The sequence below is a fragment of the Takifugu rubripes genome, chromosome 16 (assembly GCF_901000725.2).
Source record: "Takifugu rubripes chromosome 16, fTakRub1.2, whole genome shotgun sequence".
Lineage (NCBI taxonomy): Eukaryota > Metazoa > Chordata > Actinopteri > Tetraodontiformes > Tetraodontidae > Takifugu > Takifugu rubripes.
In genome coordinates, this window is record NC_042300.1 from 5,037,224 (window position 1) to 5,055,878 (window position 18,655).

General features: G+C 42.5%; 1 protein-coding gene across 15 annotated transcripts in view; it reads right to left on the reverse strand.

The window, feature by feature from the left end:
* LOC101079387 (neurexin-3b) overlaps nucleotides 1–18,655 on the reverse strand; it is a 194,018-nt gene that overhangs the window by 137,557 nt on the left and 37,806 nt on the right. For 10 of the 15 annotated variants that reach the window (XR_003891242.1, XR_003891241.1, XR_003891240.1 and 7 more), the window contains 3 exons: nucleotides 9,565–9,866; nucleotides 7,828–7,872; nucleotides 6,092–6,253 (listed from right to left, as the gene is read on the reverse strand). Coding sequence is in view for 12 of the 15 variants with exons in the window: in XM_029849450.1 (XP_029705310.1) it covers nucleotides 6,092–6,253; nucleotides 7,828–7,872; nucleotides 9,565–9,866 (509 nt within the window). In the remaining 3 variants the exon portion in view is untranslated. The remainder of the gene's footprint in view (nucleotides 1–6,091; nucleotides 6,254–7,827; nucleotides 7,873–9,564; nucleotides 9,867–18,655) is intronic. The other 5 variants (XM_029849449.1, XM_029849448.1, XM_029849444.1 and 2 more) reach the window with 2 other exon arrangements.

Here is an 18,655-nt window from a genome sequence, read left to right on the forward strand (position 1 = left end):
AAAGGCACGTAGGCAAGCTGGAATGCAATGCAACAATGTGTTATGCATCTCACTATCTGGCTGCTGGCAGTGATTAAAGGGAAGAGCAGAATAAGAAAGATCTGGAAGGTCATCTGAGCCAGAGACTGTGCTGTTAGCTGTCTGCTGTTAGCATCCCAGCAGAGCCGTGGTGCATTGGTAAAGGTGGAATGATGGGGTTTAGGCTGGAAAAAATTGAATTACCATATACAGGTAGAAATATTATGACTCGAGTATAAAGAACTGAGAAAGTTTCCTCTTTCCGCATCTCAAAGTTTCCCACTGGAAAATATTTCACACTAGATTATGAATACTATTTATACGATGGCAATAGTATATGATAAGTGGCGGCAAGATTTTTAACATTTAAGAAGAGTGATGAGATCTGACAGGTTTGTTTGCCAAACTGTTTATGAAGTCAATTTCTTTGACATACATAGACTTTGAGTTAAAAGTTGACAGTTTGTTTGCTGCTATATTCAAGATATATTTGACTGCAAAACAACAGGAAGCAGTGACAAGATCCGTCATTATTTACTGGGGATGACATCCTGCGACTGAAATTCCTCCTCATAAAAGTAAAAAGAACAGCTAAAAATAAAAATTCCAAGATCTGACACTGACAAAGTGGAAAGGACGCACTACTTTAATGTGATGATAGCTGGTGTTAAAATAAACATTCCCAGTCTTGAAATAGTTATCTGCAATGTGCATTCAAAGGTTTTAAAAGTGTTGCCTTTGAGGCCTTCTTTTTAAATCTAGGAAAACGCCACTTCAGTTAGATTGGCAACGTCACAAAAGGAGGTGTTGTAACCCCTAACCCAGCATGGAAACTGACATCCTGTCACCCGCCCTGAACCTCAGGCTGTTTAAAGAGGAAACCCACTGAAATTGTGGATTTCTGTGACCCTATATCTGCTTCACATGTTCCTGGTCCCTGCATGATGAACGATAATGACTTCCATGATGCAGACCTTTCATCAGGCTCTTTTCTCCGGTCAAGCCAGCCTCATTTTCTTGCTATATCAAACTGTGATGGGGATGCAAATCCAACTGGGTATTGCTCCAGGAATAAGTTTGTTCTCTTTGATATCAAGTGAGCAGCAGCGATTCTCAGCTGAAAACTTTCTCACTTATCAGGAACCAAATATGGATGATTCTGAGAATGTTGCAGCAGAATGTTTCGCTGCCTATTTGGGTAGGAGTCTATGAGCTCTGGCAATATTTGTCCACTCTTTTCCGCAGAAGCGTTCCAAATCTGTCAGACTGGGAGGACATTTTCTCTGCACACAACTATGAGCAGCCCAAAGATGTCCACTTGGACCACGGTCCAGGCTCCAGCTGGGCCATTCCCAAACTTTGATGTTCCTCCGGTGAATCCAGCCTTTCATCTATTTGGATGCACGTTTTTGTTGTTGCGCTGAAAGGTGAGATTAATCTTCATCTTCAGGGTTCTACCTGAGGCCTTTGTGCCAAACTTAACTGGTATTTGGAAGGTGATAAAGATCTCTGGTTCCAGCCCTGGAGCATGATGCTGCCACCAGCGCTGCTCGCTACAGGTCTCCTGCCGACGGGCTGTGGTGTGTTTACACCAAGCACGGCTTTTGGAATTAAGGTGACAAAGTGGAACAACGTTCCCACAGACCATGAAATATTTTTGGAAACTTTTTATACATATTTGGGAAACTTTTTTTCCCCCACAGACAAGGTTATTTCTTTCCTCCCTTAATGCTCCTGGTGCGGTCACAGTTCTGCTATATTTCCTCCATTTCATGATGACTCTTCGCCATGTTCAGTGGTATCTAATGACTTGGACTACCCTCCTTCACAATGAACAACAACCAACACAATGAAATCTTTGATGCTTCGGCAGCTCTCTCCAGCCCACTGAACAGCTGAACTTTATATCTTCTGGACATCTCGCCTCTGAAGTCCACACCTTGAATTAGAAAGCTCTAAAACTGTTCTTTGACAAGAGTACAAACTGCATATTACATGAATATTGAAGGAAAGAAGAAAAGAGTAGCTTTCATGCTGCTCATTTGCCATGTAGAATCATAAAGTGGGCTGGTCACTCCGTGGTTGTGAAATGGAAATCTTGCCAAAGTTCAGTGGCTACATCTCCGTCTTTGGGGAACATAAATCAAAAGTTTTAAGGGAAGTAAAGAGAAATTAATATGTGATCCTCTTCCAAAAGAAAGCCTTTCTGTTCTCCTCAGCTGGGAAAAACTCTTTAAAACTTCAGCCAGGCCACAATGAAGAACCAACTCTGCAATCAGCCGCAGCTCCTCATCAGATGTGGATTTATTGGAATTATTGTTTCCGCCAACACAAAATGATGCCATAAAGTCTACAACTGTGTGTGACTCCTCTTTTGTTTGTTTGTTGGGCTCATGCCTTCCTATTATCCTTCAGCCTGTCCACAACTTTATGAGGCACATTCATAATTCAGACGCACAAGAGTGTAACGACTCCATAAAGCCCAGATCCTTCCCCGTCTCTGCTTCTGAATGCTGTATCGATTGGGCCCTATAAGGGCGATGTAAGGGCAGGTGGGTGGAATTGCGAAATGTGCATGGATGCGTATACACACACACACGCACACACACACACACACGCACACACACACGCACACACAATTTACTCTCTAATCTACTTCAGATCAGTGCTCATGTCCTCTTGGCCTCAACTGCACTGGCAGTTAGCTCATGATTCAGCCCAGTGACGATGCTAAATCCATTTAAGAAACACGCAGCTTTTGATGTACTCTAGATTTACTCATCCTCACAAAAAATGACTTGTAAATACACATTTGTCCAGAGCAGATCAGGGTAAAAGACACGCAGGGGCAAATATTATCACAGAGAGACAGAGAGAGGATTAATCGAAAGGTAGGTCAGTTTGTATAACTTCTTCTACTGGGTGTTTATTGTTGACCTCTCCCCTCCTTTGATGAAATAAACACTGTAGTTCCTTCCTCATATTCTTCCTTTGTGTTTACAGTCATACAGATGTGACCACAGAATAGCCTCCATAATAAGATAATAAGACAAAATGACCCAACTGGGCAGGAAAATAAAGTCATCTAACACTGAGCCAAGGGCAGGATTACAATATATCTGAATATTGCAGCTTGCAATTTATTTACTTTTAAATTATTAAAGTTTTTTGCCCGAACCAGCATTGCTTTTATGATTATTTCTCAATTTGTTGTGCAGACTTAGATATAAATAACTAATTAACACATGTTGATAAACCTAATGTTATAGGCAGTTAGTATCTTTTGCGGTCTAAATGTGTTATTGTACAGTTTTACTTTAGCATCGTGTGATAACAGCGGTTTTATTCTTTCCTAGAAGGAAACCTCCTATTCTGAAATTTTTAATTGACAAATATTTTGCACCAAGAAAGCAAACTGACATAAACTGTAAACTGAAACCGTTCCTAGAGTGTAAAAAAAGCTCTCAGATTTGCACTAATTATTCACCGACTGCCCTCTCAGAGCTCATCAAAGCCACTAAAACAAGGCCAGGGCAACTTTTGCCTGAGGGGGTGTATGTGTTGCCTAAACACACCTAACGGGAGGCAGCCAAGCACTTCAAAAACAGGAATTATTGGTATGTTCCGCTCTCATCCTCCTCCTCCTCCTCCTCTACACTGTTGTGTTTTTCCTCTGTGTTTTTTGTCGCCCACCTGCTTACACGGACCTCGCTAACGCCTGCCTGGGTGTGAGTTTAAACACCAGCATAGCTCTGGTACCACCGGCTGTGCCCTGCGAGACCTGAAGGAGGGGCTGACAAGGAAGGCCAGGCACAGGCCTTGATCACGTGGCGCCCTGCTGTGTTTGGAAGGAAATGTGTGTGTGTGTTTATGTGGTGAGTGGTGGTGATGTCTGAGGATGACAACCTTTATAGCCTGCAGGGACATAAATGAATAAAGGGGGGCCTGCCAAGACAGAATGCAGGATCTTTTGTTTTCAGACGGTAAAAGGAACAGAGATATTCACAGGCTGCAGCGCTACACGCCTTCATCCTCATCCTCCTCTGCACTAAGCGAGCTCCTGCTTTACATTTCTCCATCGGTGCATTATTGTTTCTGATCTTCTGCCATTTGAAATGACTTTTGTCAGATAATAGACACAGACAGAAATATTGAAGCCCTGGCATCTGACCATTAGCCCCAACTGAATTGTTCCTACATTATCTAAGGACGTAGAATTCAGAACCTACAGACTCAGACAACAGCTGCAGACGTGAAGAAAAAAATACATTAAACAGAGGAGCAGACCGTTTTGGCTCCAGAGGGTGTTCATTTCAGTACATCGTGTATTGGGGTTTAAGTGCAGCTTGCTTGGTCCTGGCATCACGCCTGGCTAATAGAGCAACCGATGATGAACATTTGAGCATCGTAACATAATCACAGCTTGAATCATCTCTACGGTTCTGTCCACCAATCAATGTCTCTCGACGGCCAACTCACGTTGACTCACGCCGGCTGGGATAAAACTGGAAAGCATGAAAGGACCCAACAGCGTCAGCAGCTGCTAACGCACCTCCTTAAAACCGCTCTGGATCGAACATGATCACGAAAAGTGGAAGACGGTGTCTTTGATAGGAGGACAGATTTAGATTTGGAGTTCTGCTGTGTTGTCATGCAGCCCTTGTTCTTTTCCTATCGTGGCAAACAAAACGAACAAAAGAAATAGAGGTTTTTGTTGCTAAAGGGCGTCCAGATTATCCAGACTTTCAAATGGAATCTAAAGGTTGTGTACAATGATGGCGATAGATCGCTGAATGGTACCGTTTTGTAGGTGTAAGAATGTTCACTCTAAGAAAATACTTAGAACTGCTAATATTATCCTGTGTGATACCGGAACAACAGCCTCACTGAATTGAACACACGAAACAATGGAGACAAGGACACTGTGTGTATGTGTGTGTGTGTGTGTGAGCCCATCCTAAAAACAGAACGTCTTGTAGTCCGACAGCAGCCGATCTGGCTGAATAAGAGGCGTATTGGAAGGTGCTGGGCTGAGCTTGGCAGCACATCAATAAACTGGCTCCTGTCAGAACTGAGAAGGCTGAGAAAGTAAAGCAACAGCCGGGAAGACGGCCAGCTCCAGACGCAGTGGTGTGTTAATGTCCCTGAAGTAAACTTAAAAATATTACCCTCCATCGTGAGGCACCGCACAAACACAAACAAGAGTAGGAAAAAAAAGTGAAGATCTAAATTTAAGAAGTAACAGATTTGTCCTTTATTTTACACAAATTATTGCAAGAAAACCAAGATGCTGTCGGCACGCAAATCTGTCTAGTTGATTCCCTCCTAAATTTAAGGTGACTTGCGAGCCATTAATGAAACAGAAACCATTTGTTCAGCTGATACCCGATCAGCGCTGCAAATGTTTTGCAGTTTCATCACAGGATGAAACACAGTTCCTATTAATATTCCCGGGGTTGCATTTTTCCATTCCACTTGATATGTCTCTTACAGCACTGAGCAGAGATAATATTAGCTTTCACCTGTGTTTTTTATATTTTATGGCGCTCTGCTGATGGCTGCTTGGTTATCATCAGTGAAGTGAAACATAACGGCTTCTGCATCAGCAGAAAACATATTAGGAGTTATCTTTCATTGTCGTTTCATTGTCTCCTATACAAATGGCAACATGTTAATGTGAGTAAAATAAAGATTATGGTAAAACTAGGAATAATAAAATAATTTATAGTCTATAAAGCACAGATTTCGGTCAAATTATGCATTTGTCATCATTCACAGTGGGAAGCTGCAAAAAACTGAAGGTGAACGGCTGATTTAAATATTAAATACATTAAAACTGCCGGAAACATGAAAGATGTTTCCTTCAGGCTGCTGCTTTACCGGAATACTGAGCAAATGAAAGCTGACAGAAGCAAACGGATCATTTTCTTGCACGGACGACATGGAGTTTTGGAAATTAAAAGGCAGAAGTTCTGAAATGTAATTAACTCCTCTGCACAGGCAGCTCGTAAAAGGCAAATATCACTTCAGACAGACAGATTGATGATTCCTCTGAATTTATTCCACTTCATACCTCTTTGAGGCAGCCCATGAAGTTGTTGCTAACCGGAGAGCCGGGCAGGTCGGCAGTGCTAGGACTTCCCCCCACATAGAAAAAATCATCAGAGCCCAGCATGGTGTAGTCCTCCTGGGTGTAGCCTGTCGTGGTGAGGATCCCATCCACTGAGATAGTGACCTGTTGAGGTGCAAAACATAGCCAAAGCCAAGCCATTACACTCTTGGATTCGATCGCTTGTGCCTTTAAAAAAAGAAAGAAAAGTCCTTCCTTGGTCTGCATTTGAAGTGAGCTACTCTACTTTAGGCTCCACACAGCAGGATTTTAACCAGTTTCTTGTTTTTTAGCTAATTTTTTTGGGGAATCGTTTGGTAGTTTGAGGCTGCTTGTTTGGACCAGACAGTGTTGGGATTTTGGTTAATGGAGTTATTTGCCGTAGGATTCACAGGACAGGTAAAGAAAATATGGCAGGAGGCATATTTTCTTTATCTTTGATGGGGGTAAGAGAATGGATCCAAGGTTTGGTTCCGAGACTTCAGGTCAGGGGAGGGTTAGTACAATGTTCAAACCAAGGACAAATTGATTTCACTTGTCTTAGGTTTTGGGACTTATCTGCTAACTGCAGACACACACACCAACATCATGTGAGCACACACTCGTAAACATACACACACAAACTCACATACACCAGTCGCGCGCTCTCCCCTCTCTTGCAGACATCTATTTATCCACGCACATGCAAAACAAAGGGTGGGGGGGGGGATTCTACACACAACAACGGTACGCAAACTGAGGTCATCACTGTTAGAAAGCAAATTAAAAACACTTAATTGGACAGGTGAGGTGGATCGATGGCGTCGCGCAAAGCTGAGGCAGACTACAGAGGGCCACCGGGCTCATGCACATTCAAGACCAGAACCCATATGGTACTTTCACAGAATAACCGATCGGTGATCAGCTTTAGTTCAGGTGTCATGGTTTCAGCCACAACATCACCTGACCAGACCAATCAACCTGTATCAGTGTTTATTCTTTGAAACGTGGTGCATATGGGCCCGGGGTTAAGGGTCAAACAGTCGCACGGCACTTTGACCAGCATGCCACAAACAACACACACTGGGAAGGCAGATTAGATGACGGGCCGATGGGTGAAAGATGAAGGGGTGAATTCGAGTGTTAGTGGTTATTTTGGCGGAGGTTCAGTGAGGATGTCGATGTGGTGTGGGCATGCCATGCGCCATATAGTGAGTTGGAAACAACTGTCAGAGCTCCCGCAATAGAAATAAAGGGTTGCCACTTTTTGTGTCATTATGCCTTCAGTGTTGAGGTCACCGTCTTTGGAATTGTGGTAAGCTTCTGTCAGTTCTGGACGACAGTCCTCACAAAAAATGGGGACTTTTGTGTGGAAAAAAAAAAGAAAAAAGTACATTGCCCCGACAAAGGCAAATTAGTCTATTTTTTTTCTTTTTACTTGTTGTAAATCTGCAGTAATGTGGAAGAAAGAAAGAGAAAAAGTAAAAGCCAAAGTGAAAAAAAATAGGATGGGGTATTGTGGGGTAAAGAAGAAGGTTCTTGGCAGGTCAGGGAGGAAATTGAGAAGAAGCGAAGAAAGAATTGCCCGGTAATACAAACCCATCTCCTCATTTTTTGATAAGAGTGTCTAGGATGGAACTCAAAAGAGAACAAATAAAAAGAAGAGAGGGGGAGGGGACACACGGCAAACCCAAAAAAAAGACAATAAGAATGATATCTACCAGACAATGTAGTTTGTTTACCATAGCGTGTCCAATGCCTGATTGCTTTCCAGAAAAAGGGGAAGAAAGGAAATCAAAAGAATAGTGAACAAAAAAGGTTGTTAATAAGGATGGACAAAAGAAACAAAACAAAAAGCAACGATGGAGAATTAGGATGTCAGTTAGTACATTAGTTGGTTAGATACTGTTAGTAGTAAAATGACTTTCTTCATGAATGAGTTAGTATTGCAGTGAGGAAAAAACACTACATGTTTTGTCAGATTTGTTGCAGTAATTAGGTGTCCTCTTGCCATCCTAGCCAAATTTTTTAACAAAAATAAAAAATAAAAAAAGAATTTCTGTCTAATGATGGACATTTTGGAAATAAAAATTTGCGTAGGATGGCTTAAGCTCCAACAAAGCTCGTAGTGTTTTCTTTTCACCACTATTAACAAAAGTGTGTCTCTCAAAGAGAAAAGAAAATGACTGAAGGACGGAGCTGTAAAAGGAAGGAGTAAAGGTAAGTCGCCCTCGGTTTCTAGCCGATAACCTCCTGACCCCGTTGCCCTGCTGGAATTCAAAGCTGCAGTGTTTTATCTTAGCAGTGCCGGGTTCTAAACTGCTGAGGCTCACATACAAGGCAGGACCCTCAGTGGGCATGAACGCTCAGCATTTATAACGTCCACCTCCATTGTTTTCCACAACTTTATAGCTTTTGAGAGTATCTCCAGTAGTTTAAAGAGACGCACAAAGGCTGAATTTGTTTACAGACTAATTCAAATGAATTCAAGTAGCCTTTGTGTGGAATGTTGGAGCAGGACCAGTCTTCCTATTGTTGTCTGTGTTAAGATCTGCTGGTTCTGGGAGGAAGTCAGTCATGAGAAAGGTGTCTGTGTTGGACCTTCTGCTTTGGCAAACTAACAGCAGCGCACAGCGTAGGTACGACCCAAAAGCACATTTTAGCCTTTACAACGTGGCTGGCTGTTGGAGCGGGACAGAAAATATCTATACTTACTTGATGTGCTCCTCAGAGAGTCACACATGATGTTTCATCTGCCTGCAGACAAACTAAAGGTCGACTCAGACGGCTGGCAACAGTAGCTCTACATCTCTGTCTTTAGCTCTGCCTCTCGAGGTTTTTGAATCTCTTCTTATGCCTGAAAATTATTGCACGCTCCAATACCTTCATCATAATGACTGTTAGGTCACTGTAAGCAAAACTTTGGAGGTGAAGTGTTCAGCTAATATATTCTCCATGACTAATGGCTAAATACTACGTTACTTGCTGGCTCAAATGCGCTTTGCAGGGTTTTAAATTCACAGTCTATAATTTGCAAACAAGAATAAAAGCAAATGAGAAGAAGATCACCGCAGCTGACGCGCGAAGCAAAACAATATCAGAAAAGGTTATATTATAGACGAGACTGAAGGTCAAAGAACATGTGGTCTAACGCATCCATTATCTGCACAGTTGCTGTAAAACCCTGTTTTCAAGCCTTTCAAGAAGAAAATAAATCAAAACATTAACTAAAATGAACAACAAAAGCAAAAACCATGTATTTACAAATGATATTACAGTGACATCTGCGTCAATAACGTCTCTGAACTGTGGTGATGGAATGAGAACCAATCAGAACAAGGTGATATTCTCAATTCAGCTCTGTCTCACAAAGCTCTTGAAAGCATCTGATTTAAAACAAAGACAAATTGTAAAAATTCCACCTGTTCCCCAACTCCATCACCACAACCTCCGATTACCTGTCTCAGGTTGCGCGTCACTTTGATGTCGTGCCAGGCATTGTCATTGAACTTTCCATTGACTGGTTCGACGATGGCCTCAAAGGCCCCGGAACCCAGATTGATGACGAGGGAGACGGCTCCATCTTTTAGTGCCAGATTGACGTAGTCGGCGGATTTGCCTGTGTGGAGCAGGAGGCCGTTTCTCTGCCAGGTCTTAAAGGACAACGTGATCTCATCGCTGCTGCTCTGGATGGGGTTCTGAGACAGGTCGTAGCAGAAATACTCCGATCCGCGGAATGTGGCCACATTCTCTTCTCTCGCTGAAAAGACGGGAGAAAAAAAAGAGAAATGTTAATTTTGGCACATTTTTGACATTTTAATTTGGTTTAATCCACTACAGGTTTTGCTTTCTGTGCATATAATGTGTGCATGAATAACCAGAAAGGAAAAACGAGGGCAAAAAATTGCTACAGAAATTGAGACCTTGTCACCCCTTGGCGGTGGGGCATGTGCACATACACACACACACACACACACACACACACATGCAGGCATGAACACACACACACAAACAAACACCTCCCACATTTTTACAGTGCTTTGGTCAAAATGAAGTAGTGTGTCATGTTTGATTTGAACTTATTGTAGTTAATTCTGATCAGTTGTGGATTGATGCCTAAATCCATATGAAGACTGGAGCCAGACGAGACATTAGAGGATTTTCCACCCCCAGTAGCTTAAAAACTGGACAATTGGGAGAGCAGAAACACGTCGGTTGTGTTTATCATATGTCACTGATCAGATTTTCATGGGTCCTGACAAGCATGAGTGCTCATTTTCACTTGCATTACATGCATTAATTGTAAAACTTTTACCAAGCCAAGCACTGGTGTTGGTCCCATCAATCACGATGCAGTGAATATAAAATCTCGCAGAGGCAAACACAAACACAATGCACCGCTCCCCATAATTACAGCTATGATAATCCCATCATTCTGTTGAGATCATAAAATCCTATCTGCACGACCGTGGGTTTAGGTTTCACATATAGCCTCTAGACAGGCAGAAGACTTATGATGGAACACTATTCTCCACTAATGGGGTGCATAAATCAAACTAAGCCTGTTTTGCAGTTTCAGCCTGCTGTTGCAAAGTGACTTCCTGAGCCCATTTTTTTTGGATCAACACAGACAACAGAGAAAGAATTCTAGACAGAAAACAGGTAAAAGCTGGGTAGGAGTAGAAGAAAAGAGCAGAAGGAAACTGCCAGGCTGAGGTTAAGAGTAAGATGCTCAAACAACATTAATACCAGTGCAATGAAATATAACTTTGAGAAAGTTATATTTCCGTATGATTAGCCAAGTAAATAGACACTTGCTACTTCTGATCCGAGTTGAAGAAACTCAGAGAAAAGGAACTGAGGACATTCGCTGCTTTAATGGCAGCACGCAAATGTTAATAGACCTGAAACATGGTGTTCTAGACAGCAAAAAAATTGAAATCAGACCAATAAAGCAACCAGTTTGGCAGTGATGGGACTTGGAAACACCGCGTCCCTGCCAACAATAAAATGATTTATGCCTCTTCAGTGCTTTGAGCTGCATTTTATTTTTGTGCGCTCAACGAGAAGCCATCATCGCACCACAAGTGAGGGGAGGAAAAGCACCGGTGAACGTAGGAATGGAGTGATGCGATGGAAAAGCGTGGAAGCAGCAGGCTGTAAAGCTGCAGTTTGTTGTGTTGGATCGGGCTATATGTAAACACGAGGGAGCAGTGTTGTGGAGAAGAGGGTAAGAAGGGATGACAATGCTGAGGGAGAAACAAAAGGGAAATGGAATGGAGCTTTAAGATGACACGGTGTTGATTTCAGTCATGGAAAAATTCTCCCCTCGGTGCCAAACCCACGTCTCCACAAAACACGGAGACAAGCCTAAATAGTATGGAAGCAGCAAAGACCCCGTGAAAGCCCTCATCTTTGTGCCAGGGGAATAAATAGAAACCTATTATTACCACACAGACGGCACAAAACAGAAAGGCAGCAGCATGAGGCGGCATGAGGGCTGAACAAAACTCTACCTCCAGTTATTTTATGGCCTTTATGTCAGAGATTACGCACTGATCAAATAATCCCCAAGCTACAATTCAACTAAACTTTCTAGCTATGGTAACATCCATTGAACAATATTGCAGAGCTATATCCTTTCTAACCCCTCACAATGTCTACAAGCCTGGATGCTTTCAGTCCGGGGGCACGGAGGGACGCATATCCATGCCCGCCGGGTGGATGATGGAAGATATTTGGGTCTCAACCAGCCTACGTGTCCCATCAGCGGCGCTCGTATCAAGTGATTGATTTGAGTAATATGAAATGCCAGCAGACGTTACACTTGGGTTGGCGAAATCGATGAACATCTGCTCCCGGCTGAAGGAATGCCACCAATTCATCCACGGTCCTACCGCCCTACCGTCCTACCACCCGGCTGGTGGTAAATCATACACACGTATGCTCAGAAGGCTGGCTTTGGGACCATTGCTGCGGGTGTGTATGTGACGAGCAAAAAGAAAAAAAAAAGTGAAAATATAAAACCCTGGAGGAAAGACACATGTATGTATGCACGGAGGAGGTAATCCTCTCTTGGATCAGTTCCAGACACATGATTATGGGCACTCGTGCTCGGTCGAACGGGAGTTGGTGTCGCAGATGTTTTTTGCATTTAACAAACTTTAATTAGGCCACCTTACTCCTAATAAACCCAGCTTATGGCATCAAAAAGGATTACAGGTGATATTATTTACAGTCCCGATAGAGGAAATACAATATTCTCCTTAGCAGCTTGTTCAAAGAAATGGTTACACATAATTTGGTCCTTCCTCAAGCGTCATCTTACTTTGATTATTAAAGTCTTGTTTTATTTCACATCATCGTGTTTCACCAAAAACTTACTCGGATATATTTCAATTTCTGTTTGGGGATTGATTATAGAGATGTAATTAAAAACTTGCTCTGGGCATGTAGACTATCAATAAGCATTGCCGTTATGAATAATAGAGACTGCAAATTAATATAAGCTAATATTTGCAGTCTCAGCAATATTAAACCTGTGGTAAGTGTATACGGATCCATAAAAAACGGGTGAAATGTGTTGCCTATTGAGACATGTCCTGCACAGATCTGTGGCTTTCAAATCGATCATACAGCAGGGTCATTTTCCCTTATTTTCGCTACGGTCATCAATATTCCATTTGCGCACTACCAGGCCCGTGCACTGGGGGATGGGGTTCGATTTCAAAATCCACTGGAAGCAATTAGCTCCTTCATTGCCGTCTCCCTTTCTCTTCCACTTGCCCCTTAACGCTCACAGCCTCCGTGCGTTTACTCTACAGTCTGACCTCAGGGGCCTCTGCTGTTGCCTCGCATAACCGGGGCCAAAAACTTGTAACTTAAAAAACTTAACAAAGAGTGCCTAATCACTGCAGGGCCCAAAACCAAATAAGGAGGAAACCGGATGAGATTAATGATAAGATTAGAAACAGGAAGTGATGGGGTTATCGTGGTAAAAGTATAAACCAAGCCTGGCAACACAAGCAGGCATCCCGGTTAGTCCCAAGGAGACTTTGCTCTGTGGAAGGGAACCTAATGTGCATCGACTACCAAAACATCAAATGAATGTTTATGCTACGTTTTCCTGATAAGCGAGTTCCGGAACACAGAGATAATACTTACCCCGGGGATGCAAAGACATTCAAGGTTGTGGTTTCCACCCACATGACAGATGCAACAGAAAATGTGAAAAATCCCTCGTTCACTATCCAGAAACAGTTCAAGCAGCAGGGCTGGAGCCAAATGTAAACAGGAACCACAAACCTGGGCAGCAGAAAACTCAATCATGTCAAATAAATTCGTAGCATGTTGGGAGACGATCCTCTTCAAAGGCAGGCGGGACTGACAAGGGAAGAATATCTAACAGCCTCATTATCACAACTATATTTTAAGCAATACAGTATAATAAAGATGTGGACGACAGGTTGGAAAAGATAATATTATTTGCTGTCAATGGCACATTTGGAGATCTCTCGTGACGTATCTAAGACGTTGACGTGCCACCCTTGACACTTCTTTTCTCGTCTCGTGTTTCACGTAACCTTGTGAAGTCACAGCGGACAACCTGTCTGATAGCGCCGCTGATGTCTGCACGCACGGACCGAGGGAGGAGTGACAACAAGAGACAGCGCCAGATAAGCGTGAACAAAAGTGACACGGAGGAAGCAAAAGACTGCAGAACAAAGCGGATTCAAGGAGATGGAAGCAGAGTCAGCAAAGAGAGAAAAGAAAGACTGTTGGGAGGGAGACAGAGGCGCCAGAAAACAGGACAGAAGAACGAGCGAGGGACACAGGAGGATGGGACACGGAGACTTTTCCAATAGCTCTCCAGGGAAAGGAGGTGACACCGTGTTAAGAATAGCAGTGGAGAGCCGTCCCCAGTGATTGCAGCAGTGATGAACCGTAATAACACACGAGACCATCCGGATGTCCTGCACGTTTCCCTCCCCAGCATATCAACGCAGCTACGCTTCGAGTCTCACAAACATGACCAGAGGAGAGGGCCATGGAAAAAAGAATGGATGCTTAAATCCTGAAACTTTGAAGTTGAAATTAGTGCACTCTATGTCTAGGATGAAGAAAGTAAATGAACTTGTGCTGTGTATGGAATAGTCGGTCCATAAGACGCCCACGTTGCTGATGTCACCTCAGCCTTTCAGAAAATTGTAGGTTTGTTTCAGAGAAAGAGAGGAGAGACGGAGCAAGATGGTGGCTAAATAGCCAGATAGACTTGGTTTGCGGTCAGAAAATGTTGATGCTTTGGCATGTTCTTAGGTATGTCCCACCTATTTTTTTTCCCTGTCTTAAATCCGCACATAAGTAGGTAATTTGTCTGCATTAACCTGGACATGCTTCAGAGCTTCCTCCCGGCTACTGTCATGGCGGCGTCAGACTTGTGTATGTGTGTCACTAAAGCTTCTTATTGGCTGCTAAAGCTCCAGTGAGTGATGAGGTTTGGAGTGACAACAGGGGGGATGGTGTGAATGGCAGCGGGAGGGGGAGTCTATAGATGAGGGCAGGAGCCCGAGGTCCAATCCCATCAAGTGAGGCAATTGTGCGGAGCGAATGCAGGGGAGAGAGTGTGGGGATGAGAATGAGTTTGCAAAGCAGCCAAAGGGAGGAAGACAGATGTGGTTGTTGGGCCCTGTTGCTAATATTTGGCAGTTAAAGTTGGAAGAGAAGGAGAACAGGTCACAATAGACCACTACATGCATACGGTGAGGGAGATGACTCACAAAAAAGCTGCTCAGTACTGTAATAATGGCACACTTATATCCACAATAATGGTCTATATTTGCCTAGGCAATCTGCTTGATATTAGCGGCTAATTTAAAGATGATCGGAGCTAATTACACCATTAGTGCCGTGAACAGCTGTCTGAAGGTGTGATTAAATTAAGCAGAAAAGATGCCTGCCTTTGTACACTTTGAAAGTGAAGCCTTCTCTGTCTCTGCAGCCAGTGGTACTTGTTGAAATGGGAGCAACATTACAATAAATTATCTCAAAACAAACAAAAACTACAGTATACCTGGGCCACATTAACATATAGATTGCTTTGCAACGGTAGGCAGAGGAAACACAGTAACAAATCCCAAAATCCCAAAATGAGAAACCATTGCCCTTCCTGATAAAAAAGAGGGCTTTGAAAGGTTGACCCTCACTGAAAATGATCTGAAACACTGTTTTACCACATTTTCAACCACCATCCAGAACTATTACAGCCACTTTAGCGATGTCCGTTTGAACGTGTGCCCTTCAATAATATGAAGGCAGCCGAGTTGTTTTTTATCTCCCGTCTCCTGAATGCCGACTGTTGCATCAGGCTGACAGCTGCCATCCCGCGTTTCAATTTGAAGTGATGGCGGTGAGTGTCGTATCAGTTCCACATACATTCAGTATTCTTCAGAACATCGCTTTGGAAGTCTCTCTCCTCGCCTGTCTGGGTTTGGGAGCTGTGGTGCTATATAACTATTCCAGATACGTTTTGATCTAAAATTGTTATTCAAAATCAATGAGTTTAAGAAACAAATAGGTTTCACACCGTAACAAGGGAACTAATTTGCCTCTAGCATGAGCGGCCGACAACCTGTCAATAACATGTGTGTGTGTGTATGTGCGATAATATGTATGTATTTGTGCAATGTAGCTTTAGTCCATATATTTTTAGTATGGATACATCTGAGCGGGGTTTGGCTCCACATAATTTGGTTCTCCCGCAGGCAGACAGGGCAGGCAAGGCCTTTCCCAGAGGTTGTCAATCATCCACTGTGGCGTCGCCTTATTGGCTATTATCTCTGCTGTCAGAAGCCCAGCCGTGCCTCCTCCTCGCCACATCAGTCTCTGTCAGTTCACGCGCTGCCCGTGGATGGAGCCGCGGAGCATGAAGCCGCGCATTGCCGTTACCGTCGTTACCTCGAGACAAGAGCTGTTCCAGCCCACAACTCCATCACCCACTCTAACTTCATTTGTTAAAGCTGGCATTCATTTGCATAACTGGCCATTTTTCCAAGTTTAAACTCTATTTTGAAGTCGATGCCAACATTGCTGAGCTTGACAATGTGACAATTTCCCCATTACATCATCTATAGGCACAAGAGTGCCTAATATGCCTACAGTGACATCACAGCACAGAGGTGCATATGCCGTGTTTGAACGGCCATAGTTAAATAATTGACTTACTGTATATGCATTTATCTATTTTATACAGACAAAAACTGGGATGGGTTTGAATTAATTTATTAATTCAGAATGTTTTGGATTTTTTTTTTCTTAAGGAGTCTTATTGCTTGACACAGTTTCCAAATGTGTAACGACACATGGGAGCTGTGAGAGCTGATATAAAATTCATGTTGCAAATTGCCTCTGTGAGGTTGACGCAAAGGTTTTCTCACAGAGAAAACACTAAATAAAATTTACATGTAATCTATAAATAGGGGAATAGATAAATATGAGGGTTCTGTCTTTTTATAAGTTGTGCCCATTTTGACATTACTTTTACTGAATTGAAATGAAATGATACAGAATTTTAAAAAAGGATTGTGCATGAATGACTTTAATTATTGGAAGATATGGTATCTGAGATATTCCGGCACATTTAATCTCTTTATTCTTGAATGTCGGGGGCCACAATTCAAACCTTTTAACAAATGAAGTTACCACTGACGCTTTTCTTTTCCTAAATGTCATTTATTCCTATTCTTATTCTTTTTACTATTACTATTCGTATTACTATTCTTCCTTACAGGTGTCATAAACTCACAAAAACTAAAGGGAGCCAAGGTCCCTCTCTGGCAATTGAAACAGATTAGCGCTCATTCCCAGTTGAAACAGAGGCCATGTAATATTTATTACCTCTGTAACTTAACTCTTTCCTGCGCTACAGGAACATTTAGTTGCATCCAGGGAGGCGAAGGGTTAAAAAAGGGGAAGAGTGGGGCCCTAAAAGGAACAATGGAATAAACATGACTCATCATGAAAACTCTTAAAGTCATTATAATCCAGATGTGAGCAAGGAGCTGCTACGGATGTAAACAGCCTGAACCACCATCATCAGGTTGGAGATTATTAAAAGGTGGAGGTGAACCAATCTTGGTTCTGTTACAGTCCACCGTGCAATGAGGAAATTGCAGAAGACTGCAAAGAACAACCTTTATTTTTGGATACAATTAACAGGCACTTAAATCAAACCGGTCTGGGAAACATAGTCAACACTGAGCCCCAGAAAATGAGAGGGAAAAAATGAAACTGCTGTAGCTTTAAATCCAGTTAGAACCAGTTGTAGCCTGTAGCCAAAACAATATGTGACTCTCACTCAGAGTGTGTAACAGTGTGTGTGTGTTAAATGCATGCCTTTGCAGTGATCAACTCCTTTAAGAGATCATAGTAAGAATGGATTAGACTTCCTTTACCTCTTACCACCTACTATTTATGTATATAATGTATATATGTCTTATTTTGTCTTATTTTATTTTATTTAATTTATTCTAGTGTGGTCTTCTTTATGTTGATTGTCGCAGTGTCACACCATGACACATTCCTAGTTTGTGTAATACTGTGTATTACATGAACAATGGCAATAAACCTGCTTCTGATTCTGATTCTGATTCTGATTCTTTAGCCTGCTTGTTTTAACCCTTAAATACAATAAAAGCAGCTGAGGAAATAAAAAGGAGTGGTTATATAAAAATAAGAATATGATCTACAAATACGGAGTGTATGAGTGGTGTAAAAAACTCAAGTGAAGAGGACACTCACATGCACAACAGCCAGGTCACGTGCATGGCACCAAGACTGATGCCAGAGGCCACGCCGCTGCATGCTTGAACATACCTCCCACCTACCCATGCCACACTTCTACTCTTCTATCTCTTTACACCCATTTCTGTGCTACATATGTTGTCTTAACAAGTGCGCAAACACCTTCAGGGGTGGCTTGGTTGAACCAACCTCAGCTCCGGCACATCCGTGCACAGCTTTCTAAAATTAGCAGAGACAGGCCACAGCAGGGATGGCTGCATGTCAGCGGTTAAATGGAATTAACTGGACAGCGTGTTCCACACGCTCGTGTTGTGTCACTGTTTCTTCACATAATGAATCACGATGAAATCCAGCATGAATTTTTTATTAAATCATGTTACTTATTAATGGGGTTTTCGTTAATAACATTTACTATGTCTAGTAGTGCACACTGATGCTGAATATTTATATATGAATAGAAATTAAAAGGCAGGCTGGAAATCGCAGATACGTGAATGAAAACCTGACCGAACATCCATGAAAGCCCGCTCTTCCAGCTTGCTGCTCTAAGGTGGAAGTCAATAACATCTTCCCTCTCTTCAGTGCACCGACTGTTATTAGGAGCAAACGAATCTTCAATAACACTCTGGAGATGAAGGTTTAAATCATCACACTAAAACTGTGGGTGCAGATGTGAGTGGAGATAAAAAGGAAGACGGAGGAGAATCATACAGAAAAGAAACAAAGGACACACTGAGGAAGGGATACAGA